At 38.5% G+C, this 27,626-nt stretch overlaps 1 protein-coding gene across 1 annotated transcript in view; it reads right to left on the bottom strand.

Moving 5' to 3' along the window:
* LOC133619482 (multiple epidermal growth factor-like domains protein 9) overlaps nt 1-27,626 on the bottom strand; it is a 126,901-nt gene that overhangs the window by 2,681 nt on the left and 96,594 nt on the right. Inside the window, exons 4-5 of the mRNA XM_061980530.1 lie at nt 21,842-21,991; nt 6,001-6,270 (exon numbers count right to left, since the gene is read on the bottom strand). Coding sequence (XP_061836514.1) covers nt 6,001-6,270; nt 21,842-21,991 — 420 coding nt within the window. The remainder of the gene's footprint in view (nt 1-6,000; nt 6,271-21,841; nt 21,992-27,626) is intronic.

Genomic DNA, 27,626 nt, shown 5'->3' with positions numbered 1-27,626 from the left:
TAAAAGCTGTCCCACTGTCAAACGACACAATTGCGAGACGTATATGCGACATTGCAAGTGATCTTGAGTAGACAAATGAAAAGAAAGTCGTTTTGCTTTACAAGTGGACGAAGCTACTGACAGCAATAAAGACTGCCTGTTCATCGCATACGTCCGCTTTGTGAATGGCGAGTCACTGCGAGGATTTGCTGTTTTGCAAATACATGAAAAATAGAGCCACTGCTGATGAGCTGTTCAAGATAATGGACAGTTTCCTCAAATAACACGACCTTAAATGGGAAAACTGTGTGGGCTTTTGCTGCGATGGCGCATAGACCATGGCAGGGTGAAGAAACGGGCTGCAGGCTCTAATAAAGAGGGTTGGACACACTGTGTCATTCACCGGGAAGCACTCGCGTCAAAGCAGCTTAGCCCCGAACTCAATGAGGTTTTAACAGATGTTGTGAGCGCGGTAAATTTGATCAAAACACGACCACTGAAAGTGCGACTGTTCTCTGCACTGTGTGAGGAAATGGGAGCTGATCATACAGTCGTACTGTTTCACAGTGAAGCAAGGTGGCTCTCCCGGGGCAAAGTGGTGTCACTTGCCCTGTCTTGCCAAATGCATAGCTCCTCCTTTTTTGCAAAGTGGCACTTTTATTTGATTTATTATTGAACTTGATGCAAGTTATTTGATTTATTATTGAACTTGATGCAAGTTATAACACTTTTATTTGATTTATTATTGAACTTGATGCAAGTTATAACACTTTTATTTGATTTATTATTGAACTTGATGCAAGTTATTTGATTTATTATTGAACTTGATGCAAGTTATAACACTTTTTGATTAGTTATTGAACTTGATGCAAGTTATTTTATTTATTATTGAACTTTATGCAAGTTATACCACAGCTGCACAGTTATTTTATTTATTATTGAACTTGATGCAAGTTATACCACAGCTGCACAGTTATTTTATTTATTATTGAACTTGATGCAAGTTATACCACAACTGCACAGTTATTTTATTTATTATTGAACTTGATGTTATTTTATGTTATTGAGTTTGAATGTATACAACTTGATGTTACTTGATGTTCAATAAATTTGAAAATGTTAAGCTTGGCATTAGCGTTCTGTTAGGCCGATGGGGGCAGGTGGGGCTTGAAAACTCCCTCTTGTCCAAAGTGGGGGATGACAAAAAAAGTTTGAGAACCACTGGGCTAAGGTCAGGGGAGTTGGCGGGCCAATTTAGGACAGAAATACCATGGTCCGTAAACCAGGCACGGGTAGATTTTGCGCTGTGTGCAGGCGCCAAGTCCTGTTGGAACTTGAAATCTCCATCTCCATAGAGCAGGTCAGCAGCAGGAAGCATGAAGTGCTCTAAAACTTGCTGGTGGACGGCTGCGTTGACCCTGGATCTCAGGAAACAGAGTGGACCGACACCAGCAGATGACATGGCACCCCAAACCATCACTGATGGTGGAAACTTTACACTAGACTTCAGGCAACGTGGATCCTGTGCCTCTCCTGTCTTCCTCCAGACTCTGGGACCTTGATTTCCAAAGGAAATGCAAAATTTGCATGGTTGGGTGATGGTTTGGGGTGCCATGTCATCTGCTGGTGTCGGTCCACTCTGTTTCCTGAGATCCAGGGTCAACGCAGCCGTCTACCAGCAAGTTTTAGAGCACTTCATGCTTCCTGCTGCTGACCTGCTCTATGGAGATGGACATTTCAAGTTCCAACAGGACTTGGCGCCTGCACACAGCGCAAAATCTACCCGTGCCTGGTTTACGGACCATAGTATTTCTGTTCTAAATTGGCCCGTCAACTCCCCTGACCTTAGCCCCATAGAAAATCTGTGGGGTATTGTGAAAAGGAAGATGCAGAATGCCAGACCCAAAAACGCAGAAGAGTTGAAGGCCACTATCAGAGCAACCTGGGCTCTCATAACACCTGAGCAGTGCCAGAAACTCATCGACTCCATGCCACGCCGCATTAACGCAGTAATTGAGGCAAAAGGAGCTCCAACCAAGTATTGAGTATTGTACATGCTCATATTTTTCATTTTCATACTTTTCAGTTGGCCAACATTTCTAAAAATCCCTTTTTTGTATTAGCCTTAAGTAATATTCTAATTTTGTGACACACGGAATTTTGGATTTTCATTTGTTGCCACTTCAAATCATCAAAATTAAATGAAATAAACATTTGAATGCATCAGTCTGTGTGCAATGAATAAATATAATGTACAAGTTACACCTTTTGAATGCAATTACTGAAATAAATCAAGTTTTTCAAAATATTCTAATTTACTGGCTTTTACCTGTATATTGTATCCCCTCAATTTTGGTAGGTGTTACAGGTCCCAAAAACCCAAAATGGTCTCAGTCATTAAAGTGGTAAAAATAAGTGAAATATTATTGTAATTATTATTTTACTTTCAAAACCTATATATCTTTAAATCAACCTCAGAAAACTAAAAAAAACAATACAATATGTATTTTATACCCTCAATTTTAGTAAGTGTTAAAGGTCCCGGGGACCCAAAAGGGTCTCAGTCTCAGTCATTAAAGTGGTAAAATAAGTCAAATATATATATATATATATTTTTTTTTTTAACTTTCAAAACCTATATATCTTTAGATCAACCTCAGAAAACTAAAAACAAAAAAAACAATACAATATATATTGTATCCTTTCAATTTTGGTAAGTGTTAAAGGTCTTGCGAACCCAAAAGGGTCTCAGTCATTAAAGTGGTAAAAATAAGTCAAATAGTATATATATCTTTTTTTTTTTACTTTCAAAACTTATCTACTTTTAAATAAACCTCAGAAAACTAAAACAACCAATACATTATATATTGTATCCCCTCAATTTTGGTAAGTGTTAAAGGTCCCGGGGACCCAAAAGGGTCTCAGTCGTGGTAAAGTCAGTGGTAAAAATAAGTCAATTATTATTATTTTTCTTTATTACTTTCAAAACCTATATATCTTTATATCAACCTCGGAAAACTAAAAAAAACCAATACAATATATATTGTATCCCTTCAATTTTGGTAAGTGTTAACGGTCTCGTGGACCAAAAAGGGTCTCAGTCATTAAAGTGGTAAAATAAGTAAAATATATATATTTTTTTACATTTCAAAACCTATGTATCTTTAGATCAACCTCAGAAAACTATAATAAAAAAATACAATATATATTGTATCCCCTTAAGTTTGGTAAGTGTTAAAGGTCCCGGGGACCCAATAGGGTCTCAGTCATTAAAGTGGTAAAAATAAGTTAAATATTAATGATCATTTTTTTTACTTTTTTTACTTACAAAACCTATATATCTTTAGATCAACTTCTGAAAACCCCAAAAACCAATATAATATACTGTATAATATTGTATCCCCTCAATTTTGGTAAGTGTTAAAGGTCCCGCGGACCCAAAATGGTCTCTGTCGTTAAAGTGGTAAAAATAAGTGAAATATTATTATTATTATTATTTTTATTTTACTTTCAAAACCTATATATCTTTAAATCAACCTCAAAAAACTAAAAAAAACAATACAATATATTGTATCCCCTCAATTTTGGTAGGTGTTAAAGGTCCCGGGGACCCAAAAGGGTCTCAGTCATTAAAGTGGTAGAAATAACATTAATGTCAGGGGGTGGCGTTAAAAAAATGATGTTCCTTAGAAATAATTGAGTACCACTGCCTTAAAACAATCATAAAACCTTTTTATCCCAGCTTGTGAAGGAAGTGACACCTAATGGCCATGCGACCTAACTACAGCTTTGCTTTTTGCAGCATTGAACAGTTCTCAAAAAATAAGCAGTTTCTATGACATACTGGACACAAGTGGCCAGGATTTTGGGACAAATGGGACAAAATTAAATAGATAAATAAATAAATAATTAAAAATGTAATAATTAAGGCTGATGTATCGTTATTTTGCACAGAAGCGAAATAAGATGCTAAATTAAAACTAGTTGTCTTTTTAATCAGTATAGTCATACTATTAATCACAGTATAGTACTCGCTTGCATCATTTTAATTAATACAATTTAAAAAAATTCCCCAATATTTTAACAAAAATGCAATTTTATTGTCAGAATGTTAAACACCAAAAAGAAAATTAAATGTTTTACTAAATATACATAATTTATTTAATCACAACGTGGTAACAGTTTTATCCAAAGTCCCATTATTTCGAGGTAAATCTTGCCAGCGAGTTCACTGACTGTTTAAAAAAATGAATTGGCTGATTAATCTGCTTTTATACACGCTGAGTGCGATATTTGAATGTGCTCAGTTTGACAGTCCTAATGAAACGGTTGTCAAAAAGTAGCAGTTTCTATGGCATATTGGACACAAGTGGCCAAGATGTATGGCGGGTCAAATGGGACAAAATTAAATAGATAAATAAATAAAATCATTATTACAAATGTAACAATTAATGCTAATGTATCGTTATTTTGCACAGAAGCGAAATAAGCTGCTAAATTAAAACTAGTGGTGTCTTTTTAATCAGAATAGTCACAGTATTAATCACAGTATAGTACTTGCTTGCATCATTTTAATTAATAATTAAAAAAAAAAAATAATAAAATAAAATATATATATATATATATACATATATATATATATATATATATTTAACACAAATGCAATTTTATTGTCAGAATGTTAAACACCAAAAAAAAAAATTAAATGTTTTACTAAATAGACATAATTTATTTAATCACAACGTGGTAACAGTTTTATCCAAAGTCACATTATTTTGAGGTAAATCTTGCCAGCGAGTTTACTGACTGTTTAAAAAAATGAATTGGCTATGACATATTGGACACAAGTGGCCAGGGTGTATGGCGGGTCAAATGGGACAAAATTAAATAGATAGATAAATAAAAGAATGATTACAAATTTAATAATTAATCCTGATGTATCGTTATTTTGCAAAGAAGCGAAATAAGATGCTAAATTAAAACTAGTGCTGTCTTTTTAATCAGAATAGTCACACTATTAATCACAGTATAGTACTCGCTTTCATAATTTTAATTAACAAAAAATAAATAAAAATATATATATATATATATATATATATATATATATATACGGTATATATATATATACGGTGTATATATATATATATATATATATATATATATTTATTTTATTTTTTTAATTTTTTTATTTATTTATTTATTTTTTTACACAAATACAATTTTATTGTCAGAATGTTGAACACCAAAACATTTTTTTAAATGTTTTACTAAATATACATAATTTTTTTGATCACAACTTGGTAACAGTTTTATCCAAAGTCCCATTATTTTGAGGTAAATCTTGCCAGCAAGTTCACTGACTATTTAAAAAAAATTAATTTGGCTGATTAAGCTGACTGCGATATTTGAATGTACTAAGTTTGACAGTCCTAATGAAACGGTTGTCAAAAAGTAGCAGTTTCTATGACATATTGGACACAAGTGGCCAGGATGTATGGCGGGTCAAATGGGACAAAATTAAATAGATAAATAAATAAAATAATTATTACAAATTTAATAATTAATGCTGATGTATCGTTATTTTGCACAGAAGCAAAATAAGCTGCTAAATTAAAACTAGTGCTGTCTTTTTAATCAGAATAGTCACACTATTAATCACAGTATAGTACTCGCTTGCATCATTTTAATTAATTAAAAAAAAATATATATATATATATATATACCGGTGTATATATATATATATATATATATATATATATTTTAACACAAATGCAATTTTATTGTCAGAATGTTGAACACCAAAACATTTTTTTTAATGTTTTACTAAATATACATAATTTATTTGATCACAACTTGGTAACAGTTTTATCCAAAGTCCCATTGGGGGTTTAAAAAAATGAATTGGCTAATTAATCTGCGTTTATACACGAATCACAAGGTGAATCAAATGTGCTAAGTTTGACAGCCCTAATGAAAACATCTGCTCGCTGATGAAAGAAATACTTTGACATGTTTACTTACTTAGTCGGCTGCAGTTGTGAGCCAGGGCGTCCCCTGAGAATCCAGGAGCACAAAGGTGGCAGCGGGCCCCGCTGGTGTTGTTGATGCAGCTGAGGCAGAGGCCCGTGTCGGGGTGGCACACCTGGGCGGTGCGCTGAAGGTCTACGTTCCCGCTGCAGTCACACGACACGCAGGCTCCGGACGCTTTGTAGAAGCCCGCGCTGCACCGGTCACACAGCGGGCCCGTGTGGTTCTGAAGGCACTGGTCACATACTGGGGAGCCGCTGGGATCTGAACAAGTACAGACAACTTCATGTGAACACTGTGCACTCATCTAATAGTCATTAAAACAGTGGAACAACCACCCCTCAAACTGAGTATTTATACTTCAACCTTTTCTGGGCCAAAGACCCCCAAACTGATGGAAAGATATTTATCTTGTATGAAATGATGATTGTATTTTACATTAAACTGGTCCGATACGTACCTTGTTATTGTGCAATACTAATGATACTCCAATTCGTCGATGCAATGAACTTTAAAAAAGGTGGGAGCACTTGTGGGTAAATCTGATACCCCCAAGTAGTGTTGTGCCGATACCAATATTTTGGTACCAGTACCAAAATTATTTTGATGCTTTTCGATACCTTTCTAAACAAAAGGGACCACAAAAAATGTCATTATTGGCTTTATTTTAACAAAAAATCTTAGGGTACATTAAACATATGTTTCTTATTGCAAGTTTGTCCTTAAATAGAATAGTGAACATACTAGACAACTTGTCTTTTAGCAGTAAGTAAGCAAACAAAGGCTCCTAATTAGTCTGCTGACATATGCAGTAACATATTGTGTCATTTATCATTCTATTATTTTGTCAAAATTATTAAGGACAAGTGGTAGAAAATGAATTATTAATCTACTTGTTAATTTCCTGTTAATATCTGCTTCCTTTCTCTTTTAACATGTTCTATCTACCGGTACACTTCTGATAAAATATAATAATCACTTATTCTTCTGTGGTTTGATACTTTACATAAGTTTTGGATGATACCACAAATTTGGGTATCAATCCAATACCAGGTAGTTACAGGATCATGCATTGGTCATATTCAAAGTGCTCATGTGTCCAGGGTCGTATTTCCTGAGTTTATAAACATAATATACATTTAAAAAAACCGAAAGAAGACGTTGTGATGCCAAAAAATATTGATGTAATCATAGTAGTATCGACTAGATAAGCTCCTGTACCTGGTATCATTACAGTGGATGTTAGGTGTAGATCCACCAATGGCGTTTGTTTAAATTTTGAAGCCCTAGTGTGTGAATGTGAGTGTGAATGTTGTCTGTCTATCTGTCTTGGCCCTGTGATGAGGTGGCGACTTGACCAGTGCGTGCCCCGCCTTCCGCCCAAAACGCAGCTGAGATAGGCTCCAGCGGCAGACAAGCGGTAGAAAATGGATGGATGGATGGATGGCTATTTCTAATTGATTACAACATTTCAAGGAGGCCCTAATGGAAGTAAACAAAGTAGGAGTCGAACTTTCGTACTCTTAATATCCCATTTTATTTATATATATATATATATATATATATATATATATATATATATATATATATATATATATATATATAATGTGTGTATATATATAGTGTGTGTATATATGTATATATATATATATATATATACATGTGTATATGTGTATATATGTATATATATATATATATATATGTGTATATATGTATATATATATATATATATGTATATGTATATATATATATATGTGTATATCAGCAGCCAGTTGAGGCACGTCACTCAGTGCCTCAACATGGATTGCGGACTCGGCTAACTGCTGGCCTGCTGTGCAGTGAGACCGTATTGCTATATGAATTATATTATACATTTCCATAGTTTAGTTAGCTGAGGTATATAATGTACAGTGTATTTTGTCAACAACTGTATGTGTGTAACGTATTTCTTGTGCTGAGCGATCATAAAACGGCTGCAAAAGACGCACTGGCTGAGGCTCCAGTAATCCTGCCTCCTGCACCCCCGCCGTAGATTTCAACCCCTGACGGGAGTGTCATAACAACTAAAGCCCACACTTAAACTTTCCACGTGCAAGATTGAATCTATTTAAAAAAGTTATTTCATAAGAAGCCAAAAAGTGCAAAAACAATAATGTTCGTGTTGGAGGAGTTGTGAATGACTGCAGGGCCACGACATTAGGTACACCTGCAGACTGCAGGTGTACCTTATTCACAACTCCTCCAACACAAACATTATTGTTTTTGCACTTTTTGGCTTCTTATTAAATAACTTTTATAACCTATTTTTATGGGCTTTCCTCTTTGTGATGTTAAGTTCCTGTTATGCGCTGTTATACAGTATATGTCTTGAGCTCTTATTTTGAAGGCGCTAAGAGCGGAAGTGATGACACGTTGGAGTGGAGCGGAAGTTTTTGAAAGAAGGTAAATAAAGTGGTCCTCGTGTAAACTGGAGCCTCCGTGTTTGTTATTTTGTAGTTTCATACAGTATAGGCGACATTTATAAACCCTCGGTTACACTTCTTTAAATAGATTCAATCTTGCACGTGGAAAGTTTAAGTGAGGGCTTTAGTTGATATAACACTCCCGTCAGGGGTTGCGTTAATCCAGCACAACAGCGGCGAATGGACTTCATTTATAAAAAAAAAAGGTAAGACCATAATAACGTTTTTTTTATTAAATGTGCTTTTTTGTGTGCTACAGTTTGTATGTGTTAAGTTAAAGTACCAATGATTGTCACACACACACACTAGGTGTGGTGAAATTTGTCCTCTGCATTTGACCCATCCCTTGATCACCCCCTGGGAGGTGAGGGGAGCAGTGGGCAGCAGCGGCGCTGCGCCCGGGAATAATTTTTGGTGATTTAACCCCCAATTCCAACCCTTGATGCTGAGTGCCAAGCAGGGAAGAATGCTGGTATGAGCTTTTAAACATAACCCGTTAACTGCTGCCAATCAAATGGTGAATAAGATACTCTTTAGGGTTCATATGTTTGTAAATCTGACTGTGATGAAGTCAGTGCCTCACCAGTCATCAACCTCACCGCATGTCACTGATATGTATATGTATATATATATATATATATATATATATATATATATATATATATATATATATATATATATATATATATATATATATGTATATGTGTATATATATGTATATATGTTTACATGTGTATATATATGTATACATATATATGTATGTATGCGTGTGTGTGTGTGTGTGTATATATATATATATATATATATGTAAAAAACGTACACCAGCTTTTTGTGCGTACGCACTCTTTAATACACAAGGCCCCTGCTCTTTAACACTTGCAATATACAGTATAGCTTTTTTGTGTACAGTTCTGGGTCATCTCTAAGGCCTTCAGTTATGCTTATATTCCATGCTTTCTTTCTTTCCTGGTGTAGCTTGCATACAATGTATCAACTACATTCACGTTGCTGTACATCACCTTACTTTGACGATTTCTAGAGGCACTAAAAGCGGAATAACTGATCTTATAAGTCAGTGAACTGATGGCAAAAGCCAAGGTCATACTGTATATTGTTGTCCCTACATGTTTTGTGGTCTTGTGTTACCATCTAGAGGTCGTGAGAGGAAGCTGACTCAAAAGGGAGCACACAGGCGTTGCTGATAAGGAATATTTGAAACCTTTCTGTGGATCAGATATCAGGAGACGGACGGACTCTCAGAGATCATAGGAATTAAATCAGTGCTTGTTCTGTATTTACCTCACATAAGTAGTAACACAGAATACACATTTAAAAACCAAACACATTTATTAATTGTGCCTGCGCTGATGACGGCAAGCTTGCTAAACATTAACTAGTATGATTTGTGACATCTCAGTAATAGCACATCCTCGCACAGGGTAAGGTTCACACACTGTCATCTGCGTCAGTGGTGAAGAACAATTTGTTATATGACTGCCTTTTTCATGTTTGGTCTCAGGTCACTTCTGGGTGGGGATATTAATCACATGTTTTACGTGTAAATGTGTGACATTTATTTATGGTGAGTGCTCTTGATTCTACGACCTGGGGTAGGAACCATAGAATCACCATGGTTTAGAATCGAGCTGGCAGTAGGAAGTCATTTGTCCAAAGTTGTATTTGTGTTGTAGAATTTTGGTTGGGATATGACCAAAATTCAACGGTCAAATCAACGTCACAACCTGACATTGAATAAACGTTGTCAAAAAGCATGCTGTTTCAACGTTGTATTTTGTGTTGTCAATCAATCAAAGTGTATTTATATAGCCCTTAATCACAAGTGTCTCAAAGGGCTGCACAAGCCACAACGACATCTTCGGCTCAGATCCCACATCAGGGCAAGAAAAAACTCAACCCAATAGGATACAATGAGAAACCTTGGAGGGGACTGCGAATGTAGAATATTGGTTGGGAAATGACCAAAATTCAACAGTCAACTCAACGTCAGAACCCAACATTGATTAAACATCGTCAAAAAGCATATTGTTTCAACATTGTATTTGTGTTGTAGAATGTTGGCTAGGAAATGAACAAAATTCAATCGTCAAATCAACATCAGAACCCAACATTGATTAAAAATCCTCAAAAAGTATGTTTTTTCAACGTTGTATTTGTGTTGTAGAATTTCTGGGTGTTGTTGATAAATGGCTTTGGCTTTGCATAATAGAGTTTTAACTTGAACTTACAGATGTAGTGACCAACTGTAGTTACTGACAGTGGTTTTCTCAATTGTTCTTCAGCCCATGTGGTGACATCCTTTACACACTGATGTCGGTTTTTGATGCAGTACCGCCTGAGGGATCGAAGGTCACAGCCTTTGCCGCTTACGTGCAGTGATTTCTCCAGATTCTCTGAACCTTTTGATATTACGGACCGTAGATGGTGAAATCCCTAAATTCCTTGCAATAGCTCGTGGAGAAATGTTGTTCTTAAACTGTTCGACAATTTGCTTACGCATTTGTTCACAAAGAGGTGACCCTCGCCCCATCCTTGTTTGTGAATGACTGAGCATTTCATGGAAGCTGCTTTTATACCCAACCATGGCACCCACCTGTTCCCAATTAGCCTGTTCACCTGTGGCATGTTCCAAATGTGCCAGCTTTTTTGAAACATCTTGCAGGCATCAAATTCCAAATGAGCTAATATCTGCAAAAAATAACAAAGTTTTCCAGTTTGAACATTAAATATCTTGTCTTTGCAGTCTATTCAATTGAATATAGGTTGAAAAGGATTAGCAAATCATTGCATTCTGTTTTTATTTACCATTTACACAATGTGCCAACTTCACTGGTTTTGGGTTTTGTATTTACAACAATCAACCAGTAATTAAAACATAATTTGAAGGTTTTTTTTTTACCCATCTTCCCACTATTTTCTCATGAGCAAATAAAGGCAACCGTGTAGGCCAGTGTTTTTCAACCACTGTGCCAGAGATAATGTTTGGTGTGCCCTGGTAAATGATGCAATTCTACCTAATTGGTCAAAAAATATTGTTTGCAAACCAATAAAACGTTTCAAACAGTAGCCTATAGGGCCTATAGACTTTTACCAAGGTATGCCTATAGCATAGGCATACCTTGGTAAAAGTCTTTAGTTTTGGGCGTACATTAGGCTGCTAAGCATGCTCTACTTATTTTCACCAGTATACCCATTGCTAGAGTTGGTTGTAGTTGGTTTTAGTCTTTGTTTTCTGATAGAACTGACAATAACCATATGATTGCCATTTGTTGTGATATTGTACACAAACATGACGTACTTCTACTTGAAAATAGCCTATTTATGTGTAAAAATGTGTTGGTTAGAGCAGTGTTTTTCAACCACTGTGTGCCGTGAGATATTATTTGGTGTGCCATGCGAAATGATGCAATCCCACCTAATTGGTCAAAAAAGTATATTTTGCAAACCAATAATTATATAATCCGCAAATAATGTGCCGTTGTAGAGTGTCTGTGCAGTCTCGAGATCGGCAGAGTAACCGTGTAATACTCTTCCATATCAGTAGGTGGCAGCAGGTAGATAATTGCTTTGTGAGCCTACTTTGAGACAAGAGAATTATTGATGCATGGATGGTTATGGTTTGAAGTCATATCCAACAATTGCGTCGGGTATTTGATGAGAACGACTTCATATTGGCAACACTAAATGGTCCCGAGTGTGTTAATGTTGTCTGTCTATCTCTGTTGGCCCTGTGATGAGGTGGCGACTTGTCCAGGGTGTACCCCGCCTTCCGCCCGATTGTAGCTGAGATAGGCTCCAGCAACCCTCGCGACCCCGAAAGGGATAAGTGGTAGACCAGTGATTTTCAACCACTGTGCCGCGGCACACTAGTGTGCCGTGAGATATTGTCTGGTGTGCCGTGGGAAATTATGCAACTTCACCTAATTGGTCCAAAAAATACTTTTTGCAACTCAATAATCATAATAATGTGCCGTTGCCTAGTGCCTGTGCTGTGTAGAGCTTGGCAGGGTAATCTTGTAATACTCCATATCAGTAGGTGGCAGCAGGTAGTTCATTGCTTTGTAGAAGTGGGAACGCGTCGAGGATGGTTTGTCGTGATCCCAATATGCAGAGCACAGCGGGAGACAGCGTGCAGGTAAAAAGGTATGTAATGCTTAAACCAAAAAATTACAAAAGACAAGTCCCACTAGGAAAAGGCACTGAAGCATAGGAATGGCTATGTAAAACAAAAGTAAAACTGAACTGGCTACAAAGTAAAAAAACACAGAATTCTGGACGACAGCAAAGCTTACAGCGTGTGGAGCAAAGACGGCATCCACAAAGCACATCCGTACATGACATGACAAGACAATCAACGATGTCCCCACAAAGAAGGATAGCGTACGCACAACTTAAGTAGTCTTGATTGCGAAAACAAAGCAGGTGCGGGCAATAGCACTCAAAGGAAGGCATGGAGCTGCTACAGGAGAACACCAACAAAACAGGAAAAGTCACCAAAATAACAGCGCAAGACAGGAACTAAAGCACGACACACAGGAAACAACAACAAACTCAAAATAAAGCACGAAAACCTGGTGGAGTTTCATTTTTAAACCTTTTCTGCTGGTGATGTGCCTCCGTATTTTTTTTATTTAAAAAATGTGCCTTTGTTCAAAAAAGGTTGAAAAACACTGTGGTAGACAATGGATGGATGGATGGACTTCATATTGGCAATATAGCCTATTGAGTTTCATTTTTAACATTTTCTGCTGGTGGTGTGCCCCTGGATTTTTTTCAATTAAAAAAATGTGCCTTGACTCAAAAAAGGTTGAAAAACACTGGTGTCGGCATTGTCTGACACACTCTCCACGAAAGAAAGACGTGCAGAAACATTAAACATGGAGGCAGGCCAGACTACATCAGTAGGTGCGGATTCAATCATACATGGGTCATTTAGTATGTGTGACCCACATTTTGAACTGGGGCAGCACTCCATTTCACCTCCTCTGAGAGTCAGAACGGAGATTTCCCATTTACAATTAAACTCCAAATATTTCCAACGCATTGATCCATGATACTGCATCTTCTCATGTTTCATGGTCGCCAGGGCAACCCGAGCTCGCAGAGTGCTTGGTCTCCTCACTCTGCTAAAAGTCGGAAACCCCTTCGCCGCACATGCACACATGCCTCGGGATGAATCGCAATAACAAATCACTGATCTTTTCGTTCTGAATATGGTTTGTTCCTGCAGTGAACACCACGTGGCCCATCCCCCCCCTGCTGTTATGGCGTTGCCTCTGTGGCACTGAGATGGCCCAGCTGTGATCGTGCTGTCCCAGCTCAGCTCAGCCTGGCCCGCGTCCCTTCCCCTCCCTCGCACATTGCAGAACATTTAGTGCAATCCCCTGCAGGCGCCGACGTAACCTGACAGTCCACGCAAGGCTGTTGCTATGCAGGGAGGGCACGGCTTTGGAAGCCTGTAGAAGATGGATGGAGATAAGGCCTGAAAATACTCCAGCGGTACGCTAAAAATGTGACAATTCTAAGGGTGTAACGGTACACAAAAATTTCGGTTCGGTACGTACCTCGGTTTATAGGTCACGGTTCGGTTCATTCTCAGTACAGTAAGAAGAAAACAAAATATAAATTTTTGGGTTATTTATTTACCAAATTTGTAAACAATGGCTTGATCCTTTTAACATTGGGAACACTATAATAATTCTGCCCAAAAATAGAAATAGCTCTGTGTGTGATGGATGTGAGAAACTACTAGGCTGATCAGCGCAACAGCAGGCAGTCATGAATGCTAAGGATAATAATAAAATACATATACACACAGGGTCTATTGCCAGGGTTAATGTGGTCAACATATATCAAATAAAAACTAAATAAGATAAGATTTGATTTGATTTTGATTTTTATTAAGGATCCCCATCAGCTGGTTGCCTCAACAACCCACTAGTCTTCCTGGGGTCCACATTCAATACAATTACAAGTAAAAGCATATAATTATAACTACACAATACAGAAAAATAAAAAATAAAAGCATCAATAAGAAAACAAGCAAACAATTTACAGTCACAGAATAATAATTACCATATAAATATACCTACACAATATAAAACCAAACAAATCATCAACGAGCAAACTAATTTAAAGGGGAATATTATCACCAGACATATGTAAGCGTCAATATATACCTTGATGTTGCAGAAAAAAGACCATATATTTTTTTTAACCGATTTCCGAACTCTAAATGGGTGAATTTTGGCGAATTAAACGCCTTTCTATTATTCGCTCTCGGAGCGATGACGTCACAACGTGACGTCACATCGGGAAGCAATCCGCCATTTTCTCAAACAAATTTCAAAAACCGAATCAAATCAGCTCCGTTTTTTCGACTGTTTTCCTTACCTTGGAGACATCATGCCTCGTCGGTGTGTTGTCGGAGGGTGTAACAACACGAACAAGGACGGATTCAAGTTGCACCAGTGGCCCAAAGATGCGAAAGTGGGAAGAAATTGGACGAATGTTGTTCAAAATACGAGGGTGTGGGGAAAGCCGACGAAAATGGTCAGTCGTTTGTTCCACACACTTTACCGACGAAAGCTATGCTACGACAGAGATGGCAAGAATGTGTGGATATCCTGCGACACTCAAAGCAGATGCATTTCCAACGATAAAGTCAAAGAAATCTGCCGCCAGACCCCCATTGAATCTGCCGGAGTGTGTGAGCAATTCAGGGACAAAGGCCCTCGGTAGCACGGCAAGCAATGGCGGTAGTTTGTTCCCGCAGACGAGCGAGCTAAACCCCCTGGATGTCTTGGCTCACACCGCTTCTACCGTCCCTTAAGCCACCGAAGATGATCAAGAGAAGAATATCGACCCTAGCTTCCCTGGCCTGCTGACATCAACTCCAAAACTGGACAGATCAGCTTTCAGGAAAAGAGAGCGGATGAGGGTATGTCTACAGAATATATTAATTGATGAAAACTTTATTCATTACTCGCGGTTTTACGTAAATTATTATACATAAACTGTGTTTACCAATAATTTAGCTTAAAAACATTACAACACTTAAAAACAAACACATACCAATCGTTGGTTAGAAGGCGATCGCCGAATTCGTCCTCGCTTTCTCCCGTGTCGCTGGCTGTCGTGTTGTTTTCGCTTGCATACGGTTCAAACCGATATGGCTCAATAGCTTCAGTTTCTTCTTCAATTTCGCTTAAGCCGCTGAAATCCGAGTCTGAATCCGAGCTAATGTCGCTATAGCTTGCTGTCCATCCGCCATGTTTGCTTGTATTGGCATCACTATGTGACGTCACAGGAAAATGGACGGGTGTATATAACGATGGTTAAAATCAGGCACTTTGAAGCTTTTTTTAGGGATATTGCGTAATGGGTAAAATTTTGAAAAAAACTTCGAAAAATAAAATAAGCCACTGGGAACTGATTTTTAATGGTTTTAACCCTTCTGAAATTGTGATAATGTTCCCCTTTAAAGACTCAGATAAAATATTACTCTCTTTTTAAAAACCTGTTTACTTTCAATGGCGGTGAGAATTTGAGGCAGGTTATTCCAGAGCGATAAAGATCTATGAATAAAAGATTTCCGCAAAGCATTCTTCCTGGGACGAGGGAGTACAAAATGCCCCTCACTGGACGCCCTGGTATTGTGATTATGTATAGTGCTACTGTGAACTATTTGGGTATATAAGGCTCAGAATGGTTTCTTAACAAAACCGTTTTACATATAAAGTGCCAGTACAGTACATATTCCGTACAATTGACCACTAAATGGTAACACCCAAATAAGTTTTTCAACTTGTTTAAGTCGGGGTCCACGTTAATCAACATTAAACTGCCTCAAGTTGTTGCTCAGATTAAATAAAATGACTAAACTTTTCTTCTCTATATAAAAAGTGCAACATTAAACAGTTTCAAGTCAACTCAGGCTCAGATTAACTCCCCCCCCAGCCTTTAACCCTGGTGACTTTCACTCAATCTTCATGTTTTTTTGCCAGAAAAATCAGTGGAGGTAGCAGGTATGGCGAGGTAGTGCCTGGCTAACTTGGCAGTAAAAGGATATATGGGCTTATTGTTCTTCCACCATAGAAGTGGGTCAAAATCTAGTTTTTAATGCAATATGGTCTTAAATCTGCTGCTAAAAACAGTGGTTCTTAACCTGGGTTCGATCGAACCCCTAGTTGAGTCGGCCTCAGGAGTTCGGCGTAAGGTCAAAACACACCCGACTCATCGTGTAAATAAAAACTTCTCCCTATCGGCGTATTACGGATACGGCAACAGCAGAAGTCAGACTGATTTGCAGGTGTGTAATTTGTTGAGTTTATGCACTGTGTTGGTTTTGTTCTTTGAACAAACTGAAAAAAACATGGTAACACTTTAGTATGGGGGACATATTCACCATTAATTAGCTGCTTATTAACATGCAAATTAGTAACATATTGGCTCTTAACTAGTCATTATTAAGTACTTATTAATGCCTTATTCGGCATGGCCTTATTATAACTCTAACCCTCGCCCTAACCCTAACCCAGTGGTTCTTAACCTGGGTTCGATCGAACCCTAGGGGTTCGGCAGAGCCTCCGCCACGGAGGTAAAGACACATCCGACTTATCATGTAAATAAAAACTTCTCCCTATCGGCGTATTATGGATACCCCCAAACAATGTTCCCTCTAATTTTCCATCTGATTTGCAGGTTGTTTGATTGATCGATTGAAACTTTTACTAGCAGATTGCAAAGCAAGAGAATACATTATATGCATACATTATATGAAACATATTCCGTACAATTGACCCCTAAATGGTAACACCCGAATAAGTTTTTTAACTTGTTTAAGTCGGGGTCCATGTTAATCAATTCATGGTAATGTGTGTAAGGTGTGTAATTTGTTGTGAGTTTATGCACTGTTTTGGTTTTGTTCTTTGAACAAGGTGATGTTCATGCACGGTTCATTTTGTGCACCAGTAAAAAAAACATAACTTTTTCTTGAACTTGAAAAAAAAACAGGAAGAGAAAAGGCCTGTCTAACACTCAAAGGTAAGTCGTTCCAGAGCTTGGGAGCAGCAGCGGCGAAAGCTCTGTCACCTCTAAGCTTCAGCCTTGTGTCAGGGACCGTCAATAGCAGCTGATTGGCTGATCTTAGGCATCGGGGGGAGGGGAGGCAGTAAGGCTGAAGGAGGTCTGAGACATAAGTTGGAGCGAGGTTGTTTAGACAAATAGTAGGAGTTTAAAATTGATTGTGTAACGCACAGGGAGCCAGTGAAGGGACGCTAGTATAGGGGTGATGTGCTCACACCTGCGGGTCTGTGTTAGCAGGCGAGCAGCAGAGTTCTGCACAAGCTGCAGGCGGGCGGGGGCGGTCTTCCCTACCTAATGTTCGTACATCCACACGCACATTCAATATACAAACATACACATACACATACTGTACATATACATTCATTGTACAAACACATATACACATTCTGTACATATACAAGTACATATGCATACTTACACTCATGCACATAATCACGCAGGCGGGCGAGGGAGGCCTGGCTAATGCCTACGTACAGGGTCGAGTCGAGATAAAGGCGTGGAATAATTTCTGAAGATCAGATATAAAAACATTTGTTATTGCTTTAGCCCTGCCTGACTCGCCGAGGAGAGGCTGCTTGAATGCGGTGGGGAGCTGTTTGTTCATCTTTCTCTTGGTTGAAGCGATGTTGACTTGGGGGTGGTGCAGCTTCAAATGGGTTAGCGTGTTTGACGTGTTGGCAGAAGCATACCCTACCGCTGCTGAACAATGTCGGCAAACCGCTTTCGCTTTGTCCGCCACTCGTCGTCTATTGTTGTATCGCACCGCAAAGTCGAAATGTTCCCAAACGGGAGATCTTAACGAGGCAGGAGGGTCTTCCAGCTCTGGCTTTTACATGTTGTAGTAGCCCGGTCGTTGCTAGCATGCCATGTGTTGTGTATTGTTTACACAACGTGCGGTACGCTACTTAATATGTCCGTGTGGAAACTCGTTTGGTAAACCTCCGAACCGAACCGAACCGAAACCCCCGTACCGAAACGGTTCAATACAAATACAGGTACCGTTACACCCTTAGACAATTCCTAAAAGGATACCCAGAGTAAATGTAAAGCTGTCCAAGAACCATTTGGAGTAGAGTGGGGGTGTCCTCACTTTATCCACTGAGGGTTGCACACTAAAAAAACAATTAAGGCATGCAGGGGCCATTTTCATATTTTTAATATATTATGAAATAATATATTTATATTTTCTAACCCTTAGGGCTCTCCTTGGGTGTGGTTACTGGGACTCGGAAAGGTCTGTCTTAAAAATAAGTCATATATTATTGTCATTTTTTTTAAATAATTTTTCATTGCTTAAATCTTGAGATCAATTTCCAGTCTATCTTTGATATAAAGTTAAAACAATGTTTTAAAAAATCTTTGAAATAAAAGGTTGTAATATATTCATATTCCAGGTATTCTTCATAAAACATGACATGAGGTCATTTGCATTTGTATTCATTTTTTCATTCATGTTAAGAAATTGCAGTTTTTGTATCACTACCCCGCTCTTCTACAAGTGGGGTCAAAGATAACACCAAGCACTTCATGTGGAATCTTCTATGAACCTCTAATTCAAAGCAACTCTGACTGTCCCACATCTCTCACACCTGATGCAACTTTGACTGTCAATACTGTCCCACTTACACATCTGATGCAACTTTGACTGTCAATACTGTCCCACTTACATATCTGATGTCATCTCTAACGTCTGATTCAACTTTGATTGTCAATACTGTCCCACTTACACATCTGTCATCTCTCACATCTGATGCAACTTTGACTGTCAATACTGTCCCACTTACATATCTGATGTCATCTCTAATGTCTGATGCAACTTTGACTGTCAATACTGTCCCACTTACACATCTGATGTCATCTCTCACGTCTGCTTCAACTTTGACTGTTAATACTGTCCCACTTACAAATCTGATGTCATCTCTCACATCTGATGCAACTTTGACTGTCAATACTGTCCCACTTACATATCTGATGTCATCTCTAATGTCTGATGCAACTTTGACTGTCAATACTGTCCCACTTACACATCTGATGTCATCTCTCACGTCTGCTGCAACTTTGACTGTCAATACTGTCCCACTTACACATCTGTCATCTCTCACATCTGATGCAACTTTGACTGTCAATACTGTCCCACTTACATATCTGATGTCATCTCTAATGTCTGATGCAACTTTGATTGTCAATACTGTCCCACTTACACATCTGATGTCATCTCTCACATCTGATGCAACTTTGACTGTCAATAATGTCCCACTTACACATCTGATGCAACTTTGACTGTCAATACTGTCCCACTTACACATCTGATGTCATCTCTCACATCTGATGCAACTTTGACTGTCAATACTGTCCCACTTACATATCTGATGTCATCTCTAATGTCTGATGCAACTTTGATTGTCAATACTGTCCCATTTACACATCTGATGTCATCTCTCACATCTGATGCAACTTTGACTGTCAATACTGTCCCACTTACACATCTGATGTCATCGCGCACATTATATGCAACTTTGACTGTCAATACTGTCCCACTTACACATCTGATGTCATCTCTAATGTCTGATGCAACTTTGATGGTCAACACTGTCCCACTTACACATCTGATGTCCTCTCTCACATCTTAGGCAACTTTGATTGTCAATACTGTCCCACTTAGACATCTGATGTTATCTCTCACGTCTGATGCAACTTTGACTGTCAATACTGTCCCACTTACACATCTGATGCAACTTTGACTGTCAATACTGCCCTACTTACACATCTGATGTCATCTCTCACATTATATGCAACTTTGACTGTCAATACTGTCCCACTTACACATCTGATGTCATCTCTCACATCTGATGCAACTTTGACTGTCAATACTGTCCCACTTACATATCTGATGTCATCTCTAATGTCTGATGCAACTTTGACTGTCAATACTGTCCCACTTACACATCTGATGCAACTTTGACTGTCAATACTGTCTCACTTACACATCTGATGTCATCTCTCACATTATATGCAACTTTGACTGTCAATTGTCCCACTTACACATCTGATGTCATCTCTCACATCTGATGCAACTTTGACTGTCAATACTGTCCCACTTACACATCTGATGTCATCGCTCACATTATATGCAACTTTGACTGTCAATACTGTCCCACTTACACATCTGATGTCATCGCTAATGTCTGATGCAACTTTGATAGTCAATACTGTCCCACTTACACATCTGATGTCCTCTCTCACATCTTAGGCAACTTTGATTGTCAATACTGTCCCACTTACACATCTGATGTCCTCTCTCACATCTTAGGCAACTTTGATAGTCAATACTGTCCCACTTACACATCTGATGTCCTCTCTCACATCTTAGGCAATTTTGATTGTCAATACTGTCCCAATTACACATCTGATGTTATCTCTCACGTCTGATGCAACTTTGACTGTCAATACTGTCCCACTTACACATCTGATGCAACTTTGACTGTGAATACTGTCCCACTTACACATCTGATGTCATCTCTCACATTATATGCAACTTTGACTGTCAATTGTCCCACTTACACATCTGATGTCATCTCTAATGTCTGATGCAACTTTGATTGTCAATACTGTCCCATTTACACATCTGATGTCATCTCTCACATCTGATGCAACTTTGACTGTCAATACTGTCCCACTTACACATCTGATGTCATCTCTCACATCTGATGCAACTTTGATTGTCAATACTGTCCCACTTACACCTTTGATGTCATCTCTAATGTCTGATGCAACTTTGACTGTCAGTACTGTCCCACTTACACATCTGATGTCATCTCTCACATCTGATGCAATTGTGACTGTCAATACTGTCCCACTTACACATCTGATGTAATTTCTCACATCTGATGCAACTTTGACTGTCAATACTGTCCCACTTACACCTTTGATGTCATCTCTCACATCTGATGCAACTTTGACTGTCAATACTGTCCCACTTACACATGTGATACCATCTCACATCTGATGCAATTTTGACTTTCAATACTGTCCCACTTACACATCTGATGTCATATCTCACATTACATGTAACTTTGACTGTCAATACTGGGTTTTACGTGAATCGGTGCCTGGTAGGACGATGCCAAAAAAGTACCAGATTCGGAACACATCCCTACATGTGAATGACGTACAAAGTGAGGCACACTTCCATGAAGTGAGGTACAACCTGCTTACGACACGTGATGAGGATGCCTGATGCCAATGTGTGTGTCGGGTCATGGACTCACCCGTGTGACAGGCGCCAGTAGAGGAGGCGTTGGAGCAGGGACATGGGACACAGGCTTCAGTCAATGGAGTGCCGGGGCTGCGGTAATGATCAGGCTTGCACTCCTCACAGTTGAACCCCTGGGTGTTGCCCTCACAGTTCACACACACACCTGAGGAAAGAGAGGCACGACAATCTCAAGTCTCGTCCAGGGCAGTGCTTCTCCATTTTTTTCCGTCACGCCCTCCCCAGGAAGAAGAAAACAGTTTGTGCCCCCCCCGAGCTCAACTATAAATAGTATCATTTGTCTAAAATTGTTCAGCGTAAGCCTCTGCATAGCATTGTATCTTTATTAACATTAAAGACAACTACAGATCAGTTTATAAATAATATGCGTTTTTTTTAGTCTTGGAAGGTAACAGCGCCCCCTTTCCACGCCCGCTGGATTAAAGATGTTCTTTATTTTCACAAACTGGAAACGATCAGGCTGACATTGAACGGTTGTTCTGTGAAACTTAGGGAAGTATGGGGTGGTTTCCTAAAATATGTAAAGGAGACTGAGCTCCAGCTGGGCTCCGATTGAGACGTGGTTGGATTGTGGTTGATTGATGAGCCTTTTGTTTGTTTTTATGTATTTCTGCACCATGTTGAGGCCATTCGGAAGTGCAGTTGTCTGTGGCTTCTAGTGTTGTCCCGATACCAATATTTTGGTACCGGTATGGGTACCAAAATGTATTTCGATACTTTTCGATACTTTTCTAAATAAAGGGGACCACAAAAAAATTGGCTTTATTTTAACAAAAAATCTTAGGGTACATTAAACATATGTTTCTTATTGCAAGTTTGTCCTTAAATAAAATAGTAAACATACTAGACAACTTGTCCTTTAGTAGTAAGTAAACAAACAAAGGCTCCTAATTTAGCTGCTGACGTATGCAGTAACATATCGTGTCATCTTCCATTCTAGTATTTTGTCAACATTATTAAGGACAAGTGGTAGCAAATTAATTATTAATCTACTTGTTCATTTACTGTTAATATCTGCTTATTTTCTCTTTTAACATGTTCTATCTACACTTCTGTTAAAATGTAATAATCACTTATTATTCTGTTGTTTGGATACTTTACATTAGTTTTGGATGATACCACAAATTTGAGTATCAATCCGATACCAAGTAGTTACAGGATCATACATTGGTCATATTAAGTCCTCATGTGTCCAGGTACATATTTCCTGAGTTTATAAACATAATATGATTTTAAACGAAAGAAGATCTTGTGATGCCAAAAAATATCGATGTAACCATAGTAGTATCGACTAGATACGCTCTTGTACTTGATATCATTACAGTGGATGTAAACAAACACCAATGGCGTTTGTTTACATTTTGACGCCGGTGCGCTACGGTGTGTAGTGAAGCATGTTTAGCTATTCCTCGTCCTGCAGGGATGATATTTGTAAGAAACTTACTTTATTTGTCGCCATGGAGACGAGGATTAGTGATGTAGAAGTAACTAAAACACTGCCGACTGCCGATGGACTTTAGCCGCTAGCTAGCTAGCCATGTCTTAAAGCACCTCTTCCTGAGGGCGTTTCAGTGTTCTAACTTCACCTTTATCCTATTTTTTCAAGCCAAAATGCATCTGTTCTCCCTTTTCTGTCTACACACTGTGTCTGCTTGTAAGTACTCCGTGTGTGTGCGCTGCTGATTATGCTCCTCTGCTGGTAAAACCAGCGATGGCACGACGGGACGATGGCGGGCGTGGGGACGACGTCTTAGAGGCGGTATAGTACCGAATATGATTAATTAGTATCGCAGTACTATATACTGAAAATTTTAATTTCCCCTCGGGGATTAATAAAGTATTTCTGATTCTGATCTGATTCTGATACTAATACCGGTATACCACCCTAGTGGCGTCATATCAATATTTGCTTGTACTGTTGTAGTTGTTCTCTTTCCCATTCAATATTAAAAAATAAAATTAAACAATAAATAATAATACATTCAAAACTACATTAACTCAGGAGCACAATGTATAAAAAACTTTAACCTACAGACAAAAATTGACAAAACAATTTGTGCAAATAAAAAACAAACAAGTTTAATCAAAATGAGGAAGACAGGATTAATGGCTACAATGAGCACGTTTTGCAGGACAAAGCTTTTTGAAGCGGGGTTTGAAGCATGATACTGATAAACCATGCGTCCCGCCAGGAGGGCCCGACGCAACATTTGAGAAGGACTTGCTTAGGGCAAGATTGGAGCCTACACACACACACACGAATGACAGGACACACTTTTGGATTATTTTAGGTCTTATTTTATTTTAATAATGGCATGTTTGGGGTGTCATCCAGAACGTGTGACATTCTACTGGAGTAACGCTAGAACTGTGCAAAGTAAGCAAATGATGAAACAATGTCACTGTGAGAGACCAAGACCAAGAAAACCACAAACTGCCAGGAACAATAGGTGTCAAGTAGGCATGTTTCGATCAAAGTTTTTTTTTTTTTTTTTTACAATCGTGACAAAATGCTCTTCAAAAACACGCTACAGTGTCAGTTAGTCTAACTGCATTGAACTGGTGAAGACCCGGGCCCTCAAGTACAAACAGTTGCGTGTCTTTCTTACTAAATTAGGACGTACGATCAAATCCAGAAAATGGTGTACGCAAAGTAGAAATTCAAATGTACGCACAAATCCAAGCACATTTCTTTGTTACATCGCAATCTACTTGGAACCCGCCAAAGACGTGCGCGTGGATAGGCAACGCCCAGACCATGCCCGCTTTTACATATTGTTGAGAATGCATCTATATTTTCTATATACTTTGATGCTTTAGTATAACATTGTATTGTGTGATCATGCTACTGGTACTTGTCCACTCTGAAGATGTTTGTGCGGCCAGTATACTTAAGTTAAGTTAAAGTACCAATGATTGTAACACACACACACACACACACTAGGTGTGGTGAAATTTGTCCTCTGCATTTGACCCATCCCTTTGTTCACCCCCTGGGAGGTGAGGGGAGCAGTGGGCAGCAGCGGTGCCGCGCCCGGGAATCATTTTTGGTGATTTAACCCCCAATTCCAACCCTTGATGCTGAGTGCCAAGCAGGGAGGTAATGGGTCCCATTTTTATAGTCTTTGGTATGACTCGGCCGGGGTTTGAACTCACAACCTACCGATCTCAGGGCGGACACTCTAACCACTTCCGTTGCCTTACAATCTGTTATTGATTTCCATATATTTGTCTGTACGAACATGATTAATCACTCCTCAAAAGGGAGGTTGGAGCCAGTTCCGTTCCGTGAACGACACGGTCCCTCTTCTTATCAGCAGGTGCGTCCCTCTCTGCCTTCTCACTATAAGAGTTAACTTCTTTTGTCTTACTTTCAGACCTCTCTTGGTGATGCTAGGGTTGCAAGGGCTGGTCTCCTAAAGCTTTAGTAAAACTTGGCCAAGTACTATTTTGTCTCGATGGTCTCTTTTACTCAACATACTGTATACAGTTGTGGTCAAAAGTTTACATACACTTGTAAAGAACATAATGTCATGGCTGTCTTGAGTTTCCAATAATTTCTACAACTCTTATTTTTTTGTGATAGAGTGATTGGAGCACATACTTGTTGGTCACAAAAAACATTCATGAAGTTTGGTTCTTTTATGAATTTATTATGGGTCTACTGAAAATGTGACCAAATCTGCTGGGTCAAAAGTATACATACAGCAATGTTAATATTTGGTTACACGTCCCTTGGCAAGTTTCACTGCAATAAGGCGCTTTTGGTAGCCATCCTCAAGCTTCTTGTTGAATTTTTGACCACTCCTCTTGACAAAATTGGTGCAGTTCAGCTAAATTTGTTGGTTTTCTGACATGGACTTGTTTCTTCAGCATTGTCCACACGTTTAAGTCAGGACTTTGGAAAGGCCATTCTAAAACCTTAATTCGAGCCTGATTTAGCCATTCCTTTACAACTTTTGACGTGTGTTTGGGATCATTGTCCTGTTGGAACACCCAACTGCGCCCAAGACCCAACCTCCGGGCTGATGATTTTAGGTTGTCCTGAAGAATTTGGAGGTAATCCTCCATTTTCATTGTCCCATTTACGCTCTGTAAAGCACCAGTTCCATTGGCAGCAAAACAGGCCCAGAGCATAATACCACTACCACCACCATGCACGACGGTAGGAATGGTGCTCCTGGGATTAAAGGCCTCACCTTTTCACCTCCAAACATATTGCTGGGTATTGTGGCCAAACAGCTCAATTTTTGTTTCATCTGACCACAGAACTTTCCTCCAGAAAGTCTTATCTTTGTCCATGGGATGTCATCCAAAAGAACTTGGGATTGACCAGTGTGTTTTATTGCCTGAAAGGAAGACTGGTCACGCAACAATATGCAAATCATATTGAAAGTAACCATGTTATTGAGCTCTGCACAGTCTGACCAATCACAAGTCAGTAGCAGGTACTTCTTTCTCGTGTTTCGAGTGAACGACAGAGCGATTGTCAGCCTGTCGTTGCTGTGTCTCAGAGAAACTGAACGCAGGCGGGAATGAAACTTTGGACGAAAATGGATACGAAAGATTTTGACTCTTGTTTGATTACTCAATTTATTAATAAAATACAGGAGAGCTTCTTGTAGAAGTAGCCGAATAGGTGACACATCCTCGACTACACGCTGCTGCTGTCCGCCTGACACAACCAAGGAGTCACAGGATTTTGACAACAATAAGTGGAGAAATGATCAATATATGTCCTCACAAATATTAATATGAATAAGAAGCATTGGGGGAAACGTTAAATGTGTGCCCTCTGATGAGCACATCAGTCAGTCTGAGGAGTAAAAGTTGGCACTTTTTTATGTGAACTGTTACCCAGCAGTAGAAATGTACGTACGACAGCTATGAAGTCAGGCAGCGCACATTTCCACGTCAACGTCAGTTTTAATACATCTCTACTTTGCCGTGAAAAAGGGCAAAGTGCAGGTTTTTGTGGACCCTTGATCTTAGTTTTAGAAAAAAGTGGTAAAATTCTCATTGATTGTTGTATTATTTACTAGGGCTGTGAATCTTTGGGAACCACGTGATTCAATTCGATTCTTGGGGGTAACTATTCGATTCAGAATCGATTCTTGATTCAAAATCAATACTTTTTTTTTTCTAACATTGGTTGCCAGTTCTATGATTAAATTATAATCCTCCATAAAATAGATAAACAGCTATGGTCAATTTCTATATTATGTAAAAGAAAACTGTTTTTGTTTAATAAAATGCTTCCCAAACATTTATTAAAGTCAAATACAAATAAAAACAAGAGAAGTAGCTAACATTTATTAAAAAAAAAAAAAAAAAAAAGTATATCTGTACAGCAGATATAATCATCTACATCAAAAATATGATTTGTTTGAGTGGCTGGACAGGACAGATTGAAAAAAATAAAAATTAAATCGATTTTTGATGTATTTTTTTTTTTATCAATTAAGTATCGGTACAATCGTTTTGGGGGTGAGGCAAGAATCAATCAAGTTAATTTCTCCTACCGTATTTTAGGGACTATAAGCCGCACCCACTAAATTGTAGAATACATTTTTTCATATATTAGCTGCACCGGACTATAAGTCGCAGATATATACGTTGTGAAATGAGTTATTCACACAGAAATATTTTGCAAATGTTTATTTACATACCTTAATTGTTTCCAAACGGATCAAACAAAACAAAAGTCATCAATGTCTTTATTCGTCTTTTATGAGATTAATGAGATTTTCTCCTTTTTCAGTAAGGTTTGAGATGTTTAT

The sequence above is a fragment of the Nerophis lumbriciformis genome, linkage group LG20 (genome assembly GCF_033978685.3).
Source record: "Nerophis lumbriciformis linkage group LG20, RoL_Nlum_v2.1, whole genome shotgun sequence".
In the NCBI taxonomy this organism is placed as follows: domain Eukaryota; kingdom Metazoa; phylum Chordata; class Actinopteri; order Syngnathiformes; family Syngnathidae; genus Nerophis; species Nerophis lumbriciformis.
Note: the sequence above shows the minus strand (reverse complement) of the source record. Positions and strands in the feature narration are given on the sequence as shown.